The following is a 10,940-nucleotide window of genomic DNA, read 5'->3' on the forward strand; positions in this document are numbered from 1 at the left end:
GTTAAGAACAAATGATTATTACAATGATTGACCTAGCGGGGAAGAGTAGGTTAACTGCATTATAGCGGAACAACAGATTTTTACCTTGTCATTTCAGGGATTCAATCTAACAACCTTTCGGTTACTGGCCCAACACTCTAACCACTAGGCTACCTGCTTCCACGAGATAGAAAAAAAGCTAGTAAAGTCATTGGCTGCTTAGTTTCATTTTTATTTCCCCCCCTTTAAAAACGACAAATAACTGGAAGTCTTTAAAAGAGTGGAACCCTCACTCTCCTAATATAAAGTCCTACCCTATCCACCCCTATTCTCTTCCCTCCCCTCTTTTGACTCACCACTCCTCTCCCCTAAATGTTCTCGCCTTTCTCTCTCCTGAAAAGTAACAAATTGTGTGAGGATGGATATGTTAGAACTACCCCCTATGCACTTATGGAGATTTTTGCATAGGTGTAAGTATTATGATAATGGTTGATACAACCCTAACCCTTGTTTGATTGGTTAGTGTGTAGTCCTAGATGTGTTTTATCTGCTATATGTAGAGTGGTGTTTTGTATGTTTGTATGTGTTATGTATATTTAGATGTGTGTGTTAACTCCCACTGAAGTTCATTTTTTATATATTATCCTTACCTTGTTTTACCTTGTTCTCAGCCTCTTGGTTTTGTGCTTTTCTACCCGGCCTCCTGTTCTGAGACAAACCATACCAGGGCGGCAGCGTAGCCTAGTGGTGAGAGTGTTGGACTAGTAACAGGAAGGTTGCGAGTTCAAACCCCCAAGCTGACAAGGTACAAATCTGTAGTTCTGCCCCTGAAAAGGCAGTTAACCCACTGTTCCTAGGCTGTCATTAAAAATAAGAATTTGTTCTTAACTGACTTGCCTAGTTAAATAAAGGTTAAAAAAATACAATAGGATTTTGAGAGAGTTTTATTTGTAAAAGGCCATATTGTAGAATGGAAATGTTAAATGTACCATAGAAAACAATCTTTATTTTGATAGTATTCTGGAATAATCTCATTGTCTAGACTATGGGCTGGTTTCCCAGACTCAGATTACACCTAGTCCTGGACAAAAAAAGCATGCTCAATATAAATTCAATATAAAATAGTTTGTGCCCAGGACTGGGCTTAGGGGAGGAGAGGACAGAAGAGGAGAGGAAGAGGGTGAGATGGAATACTCAGTATTTAGCTTAGGTACAAGCATGCTAGGGAGTGTGGGGAGGGGCTATGGGTAGGCATGCCCAGGGTCCTCAGCCACAGTCCAGGTAGGCTTCAGGTAGGCACAGTCCAGACACTTCCGGGAGTTATTAGATGTAGAAAAGGACAAAAGAAGGGGGTTAGTGGGAGCATGCTTAGATACATCCGATAAAGACAGTACAGTACACCAGATGACACAAGCTGACCATGGCCAAATGGCAAATAAAAACTGAGTACAAAAAGCCAGGGACTCAGCGCATGTAATAGAGTCAGTGGTATGGAATCCCAGTTGAGAGTCATTCAAGTAGAGACAGCAAGGATGGTTCATCAGTCCAGTACCTTCGGACCTGATGCCTCTCTGTTTGGTTCTCAGCATTAATGAATTAGGGAACTAGCGTCCTGTCCAGGGGGTATAGGCTACTTGTACCTAAAGCTGCCTTACATGTCAGAAACAGGAAATAGGCTTCTGCCCATATGGGTCATTCATGCTCAGACAAGGATTATTTGACCAAGGCTTAGCTACAAGTTACTTACTTTAACTTACACGACTGAAACCAAGTATGATTCTCTCAACATAAAAGAGGAGCTCTGTATCCATCTGTTTTCTTAGATATTGGGGGAACAAGGAGTCCTGCATCTTGTGGTTATCTTCTGTTTTCCCTTTCTAACACATACCCTTCTCAAACTCTACCTTCCTAACCGACATCGCCTCCTCCCAATATCAGTCAATCATAATCACATTTATTGTGCATCTTTATAAACATTAGCCAATTTACCATTTCTGCTTCCCTCTTCTTATCACTTGCATGTCTATCCTCGCCCTGGTGGCAGGCGTAGGTTTTCCTCCCGACCACCAGGAAGGGGGTTCCGTCATGGGGAACATATTTTAGTTCCCAATGCAAGTTTTTTCATGATGTGAGATCTGAGAAGTTAAACAAATGACACAAGTTAGAATGGCAGTTAATCTCTATAGTCAGTTTGATGGATAATCTAACATCAATTAATGTTAATAAACACACGTCTCTCTACTCTCATCTACAAGACCCTGCTGGGTAAAGTCCCCCCTTATCTCAGCTCGCTGGTCACCATACCATCTCCCACCTGTAGCACACGCTCCAGCAGGTATATCTCTCTGGTCACCCCTAAAACCAATTATTTCTTTAGCCACCTCTCCTTCCAGTTCTCTGCTGCCAATGACTGGAACGAACTACAAAAATATCTGAAACTGGAAACACTTATCTCCCTCACTAGCTTTAAGCACCAGCTATCAGAGCAGCTCACAGATTACTGCACCTGTACATAGCCCATCTATTATTTAGCCCAAACAACTACCTCTTTCCCTACTGTATTTATTTGATTTTATGTATTTATTTTGCTCCTTTGCACCCCATTATTTTTATTTCTACTTAGCACATTCTTCCACTGCAAATCTACCATTCCAGCGTTTTACTTGCTATATTGTATTTACTTTGCCACCATGGCCTTTTTTTGCCTTTACCTCCTTATCTCATTTGCTCACATCGTATATAGACTTGTTTCTACAGTATTATTATTGACTGTTTGTTTTACTCCATGTGTAACTCTGTGTTATTGTATGTGTCGAACTGCTTTGCTTTATCTTGGCCAGGTCGCAATTGTAAATGAGAACTTGTTCTCAACTTGCCTACCTGGTTAAATAAAGGTGAAATAAATAAATAAAATAAATCTAACTAACGTTACTAGTCAACTGAGTTTGCTAGCTTGCTATCTAGTTTACTAACGACCTAGATTCATATCGCTCACCCTTCTGTGCAGACGGTTTATCATTTTTATATATTTTTTTTTACAACAAATGTGGTCCTTGTCTCCTGTTTATAATGGTTCAGACTGTCTTCTTGTAGACAAGTAAAATACTATACCTGATGCAACTCGATTGGCACAAACGGGACTGTTACGTCACGTTTACAAAATCGTATCCATTCTAGCAGTGACCGGTGATACGGCGTTATTGTTGACAACGTCATCAAATCGCGCACCAAGGTTTTCTCAAATGTTCATGTGTTTCAAGTTTGAGTAAGCAGTGCGCAGGCTACTTCAATTTATAAAGCGTCGGCTAATGTGGTGTTATTATTATTTTTACAATTTAGTTAGCTAATACAACAGTTATTAAACTTCATGTACTCATGGATTAATCTATGAAACTGCCGTAACATCAAACACTGCCAATTGTATGTCCAGACATCTTTATTCCCATCTTCCCCTGACCGCCATCTTGAAATGTAAATGTTTGTTTCCTCTGATTGACGTTTTAACTAAAGGTAGCAATTTATATTTGTTCAGATCTCGTCGTGCATGATGGATCACATAGTAGTACAAACGCAGGAATAACAAAGTGAGTATTTTGGACAGTGTGTCTCATCAGCGACACTTTTTTTACGGAGATTTCATGGCCTTTGTTTCGATGGAATAACGTTAGCTAGCTAGTTGTGGCATTGTTCGTTGTGATGTCTTGCCCCAAGCTTTAGCATTCGCTAGCTTTCATGTATATAGCTAACGTTAGCGAAGTGGGAAGCATATATTTTCAAAAGCAGAGTATGTACTAATAAGTACATGTAGCCAGCATGAAGCCCCAGCTAACTTGGTAACTAGGACGCGCATAGCATCTGCATCAGTCCTGAGGCATGTGGTGTTAGCATGCTAACGTTAGCCTAGATTTTTAATTCGACTGGGATCTTGCATTAGCTAGTTGAGTTGATTGTTGTGCCACGTTACACTGGCGATGATGACCCGATGTGTGCAGGTGTAAAGTTGCCTGTCGAGAAAGACGAAATTAATAAATAGACCAGATGAAATAATATGATATGGAAACTCGTGAAAGTTGACATGCAACCACAAGGTGTCAGCCTTTGATAAACCATTAGCTACCATCTGTTTTCATTGTCTTTGTTAGGCCCCACTTTCTGCTTAGTTGATGCGCTTGCAGTTTCCCCTTCAGGAGTAACTATCGATAACTCAAGGGGCTTACAGTTAAGCATTTCACTGTACTGTTTACAGCTGCTGTATCCTGCGTATGTGACCATAACATGTGAAACTTGTCTTAGGTTTTCAACTGATGGTATGGAGCAGGTGTTCCCATACGTTTTCACTCAGGCCTCCCTTCCTGAATTGGGGAACATCCCGCACCCCCCTTGTGCGCATCACGTCTATTTCTATGGGCATAAACACTGTTCATGACTGATTGTTCACACCCCTCTTGTTGGCGGAGAGCAAATGTTGCAGGTTTAAAGCTTATTCCCTGCAATTCTACACATGTCATGTAGTGCAGGTAATTTTTTGCCGTCTTAAAGCACATTTTCTTTCTCCATGTGTAATGTGTATTTATGAGATATTTGAGTGACTCCAACATTACAACAAAATATATGGACTAAAAACACACACGTACGAAACGTTGAAATTTGGAAGTGCATCATCAGTTTTCCGCTTGTCATGTCAGTCATTGCATATCTTAGAGCTATTTCTAACTTGACAGTAACATAAGCAGCCCCTATTTGATCTTTGAAGTTCATTGCCTTCAAGTCTTTACTCTCAAACCATGTTGTTTCTTTGTCTAGGTCCAGAATGCATAGTACTCGATCCCTGTCAGTATCAAGATAAGATTCAACCACCCTGGCCTCCTAACCTCCCCTCATCCTTACTGCAGATCTTCAAGCACAGACTAGGGTAATGCTGCTGGATCTGGCGTAATGAGGTAGATGGGGGAATCCAAGAACATGGTGTTGAATGGCAGGCGGCATTGCAGCAGATTCTCCAGTGATCGATCCATAACCTCGGCCAGGTCCCTGCGACAGAGCAAGGGCTCCTTAAGAAGTAGGAGATGTAGTCAACGTAAGTGCTGTTCTCTGGCAATGCTCACCATAAATTACCCCTTTCAGCTTCATTAATAAATTACACTGGACTATTGGCAGATTTTTTGAATTGTACATTTTTTTGGGGGGGGGGTGGCTCAATCATTTATTTTTCACCTCAGGTGTCATCAGTTCTACCCTTGAGGCAGAGAGACGTCATACCCCGTCGTCAGGTATGACTCCAAAGGAACTCTGTGAGAATGATGACTTGACTACAAGTCTTATTCTGGACCCCTACCTCGGCTTCCAGACCCATAAGATGAATAGCAGGTTTGTCTCTTTCTGGCTCACAATTGTCCACATTTGTCATAATAGCTTGTGCATAAGTCAGCAGCCAAAGTTTCACAACATCTGGGGAGGCGGTTTACTCGTATGCCTCAGACAAACTTGCCTATCACGATAGGCTATGACTCGATGCACCAGCTGCATATTTGTACATTTGTATTGAGAATGGTTTGGAAAGTGGTTAAAAAATGGACTGATGGTGTGCTTAGGTTTCGACCCATCAAGGACCGACAAGGACATTTGAAGGAGGTGCTAGAGTGCTTTAAAAAACATGATAACCTCGAGAAGGCCTTCCATGCCTTGACTGCTGGGGACTGGTCAAGACCCCACTTTCACCACAAGACTAAGGCTCAGGGCAAACTCTTCAAAGAGCATGTAAGTTATCTAGAAATATCTGTTGTTGCGCAAAAAGCATGAACCATCATCGAAACAAAAATATGTGGAAACTATTATTTTGTGTGTTTTGGCAGGTTTTTGTTTACCTACGAATGTTTGCAACTAACAGTGGGTTTGAAATACTTCCCTGCAATCGTTATTCCTCTGAGCAGAATGGAGCCAAAATTGTAGCAACAAAAGAGTGGTAAGGATATAATAATTTTAGTAGGATACATTTTGTTTAAAGAAAATGTTGCACTGTGTATATAGTCATTTTACAATCTCAAATATCCCTCATTCATATTTTCCCAAGGAAAACTAATGATAAGATGGAATACCTGGTGGGCTGCATTGCTGAGCTATCACAGCATGAGGAAAGCATTTTACTGCGACATGGTGAAAATGACTTCAGTGTGATGTACTCCACCCGCAAGAACTGCGCTCAACTGTGGCTGGGACCTGCAGCCTTCATCAACCATGGTATACATCCCCATGCACTTGACAATAACTGTCTGCCTCATTCAACACACTTATGATAGAATTCAAATACCTATATTAAGAGACTAAACATATGTTTGTTTTCCAGATTGCAGGCCAAATTGCAAGGCAAGTAATACCAATGCCTGCAAATCAAAAGTATTGTGTGAAATGAAGTGAATTGTACAAATGGCTAACAAATGTTTATGTATGTGTTATTACAGTTTGTTTCCACTGGGCGAGATACAGCATGTGTCAAGGTTCTGAGGGATATTGAACCTGGGGAAGAAATCTCCTGTTACTATGGAGATGGCTTCTTTGGGGAAAATAATGAACTCTGTGAATGTTACACATGTGAAAGGTACAATTTATTGATTTAATATCAAACTTGTAGTAACTGTATATGTATAATAATGAGTCCTACATTGGCTAGGATTTTGCTATTTCACATCTTCTGGTCCCTTCAGGCGCAGTGCTGGTGCTTTCAAACCGAAGACTGGGCAGTCTACGGCCACTCCTATTATCAACAGCATGTATGGCCTGAGAGAGACAGACAAACGGCTCCATCGACTTAAGAAATTAGAAGACAGCAAGTGCTCTGACAGTCAGTTGGACGGCTCTAATATGGATCCAGACTCTCAGGAAAATCATGACACACATTCATGTAAGTGCACCTTTTGAGGTTGAGCAGGGATTGGCATTAAGGGTGGCATATTGTCTAGGCTAGGGCGAGTGAACTGAACCAGTCATGCAAGTTGAGCCTGCTCTGTGGTCGCCCCATTGAGCAGGTGATTTCAACAATAAAACTGAAAACAACCAAAATGCAAAGAATTCCAGTGGCCTTAAACTGAGCTTTTGGTTTCTCCCCATTGTTTAAGTGGAAGATGGACCATTTTTGGCTTTTATGGCTGTTAGGCAAGTTGTGTTTACTCTGTGGTTGCCCCAGGAAATTCAGGACCTGGTTACTGATAAACAAAATACGATGATTTCTAATGGTGATCTTTCTGGTTCCTCCGCTATGTGTAGGAGAAAGGCAGGGTATATATGATATTTCTGCATGTAAAAAGCTCATTTACATTTTCAGGCAAGTGATCATAATCTTCGGGCAACTAAAAAATATTCCAGAGTCCTGATTTCCCCGATGGGCAAGTGATTTTCAGACCTTAGGGTCAATCCCTGGGTTGAGGATGTATAGCTGCTATTGGTCAATTATAAGATTTACCGGACACACATACTTGCATTAAGAACTATAACATGCTACATAATAATATTCTAATACATTGCAATTTTGCAATGATTGTCATTAGGTTTAGTAATGTTTGTCCAACTTTCTGATGACTGTTCTGCTTTTATTTCTTATTTTTCCGGTCCACATCTTAGCAGTAGGGAGGACAGCCTGCTCCAGTGTGACCAGGCTCAGTGAAGCACAAGCCCTAAGCAGGCAAACTCTGTCCAAAATGCCTATGCCTACCTCATCATTCAATCAAAGACACTCAAAGAACTCCAACGTGCAAGAGAAACGAAACTCAAAGTCCGGAAAGCCTTTGCACAAGCTAGGAAGAAGGTGTCAGGTAACTGCTCACAGGTTCCCCATTGAGGTGGAAGCTATGGGTTTGTGCCTTAAGGACACCACAGAATTAGTCAGTAACAGGGTCTCGCGAAAGAGTGCGATGGATAAGCAAGGACCCATGCAAGTGGTGGGAACAAGGGGTTGTCTTGTGCACTACACTGTGAAGGAACACATTCAGAACCCAATGAAAGATGGTAGTAGGTGCCCTGATGGTTTAGCTTGCACTCACAGAACTCGCAGTTCAACCAGAGCATCAGTTGGCACACAGGGGCCTGACAACATTAAACTTGAACCAAACTGTGGTGTGGTTAGTAAGACCAAGCCTACAGACCTCAGAGAGTATGTCACAGATGGTCACTGGATAATCAGCCCAAGCCTGGATATCAAGTGTCCAAGTGAGACCTGTCCCAGACAGAGGCAAATGATAAATCAGGAGGAGCAGCACTCTTTCAGACCAGCATCCCTTCTCCAGAAGGAGGTTCCAGGCCTGCACCATGCAGCCCGTACCCCAGACATAGCTGAATGCAGGAAAGAGTTGCAATGCCTGCCTGATGGTCGTGAGTACTACAACAATCTGTCTAAGGGAGACAAGCTTCTCCACCTTGGCAAGGGGAAGAAGAAACAGCAGATTACGCGCTATGATTCCCAGCTGATCCTAGCCAACAACAGCTCAGGCATTCCCAAATTAACCCTACGGAGACGAAGGGACAGCGGCAGCAGTAGGATTGAGCCTGGTGAGCCTGACCCTGTCAAGTCCTCCGGCTCCACAAAGGCCAGCATGAAATTTGGGAAGAGCCATCACCATGCAAAGACCAAGAGGAGCTCTTATGCAGCCAGATGGAGTAATGGGACTTTCAGTCCTGTGGACCACATCCATTCCTCCAAACATGGCCTCGGTCCTGTGGAACACATCCATTCCTCCAAACATGGCCTCGGTCCTGTGGAACACATCCATTCCTCCAAACATGGCTTCAGTCCTGTGGAACACATCCATTCCTCCAAACATGGCCTCAGTCCTGTGGAACACATCTGCTCCTCCAAACATGGCTTCAGTCCTGTGGAACACATCCATTCCTCCAAACATGGCTTCAGTCCTGTGGAACACATCCATTCCTCCAAACATGGCCTCAGTCCTGTGGAACACATTCGCTCCTCCAGACATGACTTCAGTCCTGTGGAACACATCCATTCCTCCAAACATGGCTTCAGTCCTGTGGAACACATTCATTCTTCCAAACTGAAGATTCACCTGCAGCATGAGTGGGACAGCAGGAGGCTCAGCCAGTATTGCCATGGTCGTGGGCCCTTCACAGGTATAGTAGAGAGAGAGGCAGGGGAGGTCTTTGGGCCCACAGTAGCAACATTTGGAATGCACGATGACACAGAGGAAGACTCGTCCTCTTCAGAAGAAGAGGATGAAGATGCATCTGACCATGAAGAGTTTGACGATGATTTTATTCCACTTCCACCAACAAAACGCCTCCGGCTCATTGTTGGTAAAGACTCTATAGATATTGATATCGCATCAAGGAGACGTGAAAATCAGTCACGAACAGTCAATCAATGAGCTCTATGGGTCTTCATTTGTTAAGTCAATAAAAGTACAATCACATGCTGTTGTAAAATGTTAACTATTTTTGTACATGGTGGAACTTGGTTCGTTATTCATATTGTAGAATGTGTACATTTTACATGGCATACAATGTGTAGGCAATTATTTTTCTATCTTCAGCTTTATTTTGTACAATTGTTAATTATATTTAAAGCATTTTCTAGTTTGTGTTGGTAAACATGCTAAATGTTGCTCCACTGACATCGCAAGAATGGAACCTTTAGGGAACACACCGCAAACAAAATGTGCTTTTGTCAACATGGCAGTGTATACATGCATATAAAATAATATGCATTGTATATATTGTTTTGAGAGCCTTTAAAAGGAACAGAATTCTTGTTTCTTGCTGGAGGTATGTGAAAATGTTTGACTTCCAGTGATTCCTGGGAGCTGGTCTCTGATGTTTTAGTCCCGTTGTAATCACTCATTCCTTAATCAAAATGTGTTGGTGCTTGCATAATGATTCTCTTTGTTAACTTTTTAGTTTGTGCAGATGTGGTTGTTTTGGATGTTATTTTATTTTTTGATCACATTTTTATTTTTCTATTCATTTCACTCAATTCTCGAACTGTATAATTTCTCTGTCTTTATTTAGCAATCACAAACTCAGAACTTACTTGGTCTGGCTTTGGTGGTGTAGATATTCAAACACTTTTCTCACTCTGTTATTTTGTTCACCATTTGATCATCAGTTCACCTGAATTACTTTGTCTGCTGTGTCTGAATGGTGTGGTGTATGTCTCAACTTTTTAAATTGCTCTTTATATACTGGACCAGTCAAGTTTGGACACACCTACTCATTCCAGGGTTTTTCTTTATTTTATTTTTAGCGGCTCAAATAAATGCTTCACAGAGTTCAAGTAACAGACACATCTCAACATCAACTGTTCAGAGGAGACTGCATGAATCAGGCTTTCATGGTCAAATTGCTGCAAAGAAACCATTACTAAAGAACACCAATAATAAGAAGGGACTTGCTTGGACCAAGAAACATGAGCAATGGACATTAAACCGGTGGAAATCTTTCCTTTGGTCTGATGTGTCCAAATTTGAAATTTGAATTCCAACCGCTGTGTCTTTGTGAGACGCAGAGTTTGTGAAGGGATGATCTCTGCATGTGTGGTTCCCACCGTGAAGCATGGAGGAGGTGTGATGGCGTGGGGGTTCTTTGCTGGGGACACTGTCAGTGATTTATTTAGAGTTCAAGGCACACTTAATCAGCATGGCTACTACAGCATTCTGCAATGATACGCCATCCCATCTGGTTTGCGCTTAGTAGGACTATAATTTGATTTTCAACAGGACAATGACCCAACAAAACTCCAGGCTGTGTCAGCATATGTGGGAACTCCAAGACTTTTGGAAAATCATTCTATGTGAAGCTGGTTGAGAGAATGCCAATCATGTGCAAAGCTGTCATCAAGGCAAAGGGTGGCTACTTTGTAGAATCTAATTTTGAATGAACACTTTTTGTTGTTACTACATAGTTCCATGTGTGTTATTTCCTAGTTTTGATGTCTTCACTATTATTCTACAATGTAGAAA

The 10,940-nt window shown here is 41.8% G+C and overlaps 1 protein-coding gene and 1 long non-coding RNA gene across 7 annotated transcripts; one reads left to right on the plus strand and one right to left on the minus strand.

The window, feature by feature from the left end:
- Positions 1 to 907: 907 nt before the first annotated feature.
- On the minus strand, positions 908 to 3,069 carry LOC124036938. The gene is made up of 3 exons (XR_006839089.1): positions 2,975 to 3,069; positions 1,969 to 2,114; positions 908 to 1,289 (listed from the first exon to the last, which is right to left on the minus strand). It is a non-coding gene; the product is annotated as an uncharacterized LOC124036938 (long non-coding RNA).
- Positions 3,070 to 3,255: 186 nt separating this feature from the next.
- On the plus strand, positions 3,256 to 10,292 carry kmt5b (lysine methyltransferase 5B). 6 transcript variants are annotated; one of them, XM_046351569.1, is made up of 12 exons: positions 3,256 to 3,399; positions 3,512 to 3,563; positions 4,273 to 4,496; positions 4,783 to 5,056; positions 5,199 to 5,346; positions 5,571 to 5,736; positions 5,832 to 5,941; positions 6,050 to 6,216; positions 6,323 to 6,342; positions 6,438 to 6,574; positions 6,681 to 6,877; positions 7,594 to 10,292. In XM_046351569.1, exons 4-12 carry the CDS (start codon positions 4,924 to 4,926, stop codon positions 9,348 to 9,350), a joined length of 2,835 nt encoding a protein of 944 aa, XP_046207525.1. In that variant the 5' UTR covers positions 3,256 to 3,399; positions 3,512 to 3,563; positions 4,273 to 4,496; positions 4,783 to 4,923; the 3' UTR covers positions 9,351 to 10,292. The 6 variants fall into 6 exon arrangements, with proteins under 6 accessions (XP_046207525.1, XP_046207526.1, XP_046207521.1 ...); XM_046351570.1 differs by lacking the exon at positions 4,273 to 4,496 and having other exon boundaries at positions 4,872 to 5,056; XM_046351565.1 differs by lacking the exon at positions 3,256 to 3,399 and having other exon boundaries at positions 3,428 to 3,563.
- The last annotated feature ends 648 nt before the right edge of the window (positions 10,293 to 10,940 follow it).

Source organism: Oncorhynchus gorbuscha, linkage group LG01, assembly GCF_021184085.1.
Source record: "Oncorhynchus gorbuscha isolate QuinsamMale2020 ecotype Even-year linkage group LG01, OgorEven_v1.0, whole genome shotgun sequence".
Lineage (NCBI taxonomy): Eukaryota > Metazoa > Chordata > Actinopteri > Salmoniformes > Salmonidae > Oncorhynchus > Oncorhynchus gorbuscha.

What these genes read in the sequence shown, in the direction of transcription:
- kmt5b (XM_046351569.1), top strand. Translation starts at nt 4,924, where the DNA reads ATGGGGGAATCCAAGAACATGGTGTTGAATGGCAGGCGGCATTGCAGC. An exon ending in GCAAACTCTTCAAAGAGCAT is followed by an intron (nt 5,737 to 5,831) that starts GTAAGTTATCTA and finishes GTGTTTTGGCAG; the next exon opens with GTTTTTGTTTACCTACGAAT. An exon ending in ATTGTAGCAACAAAAGAGTG is followed by an intron (nt 5,942 to 6,049) that starts GTAAGGATATAA and finishes TATTTTCCCAAG; the next exon opens with GAAAACTAATGATAAGATGG.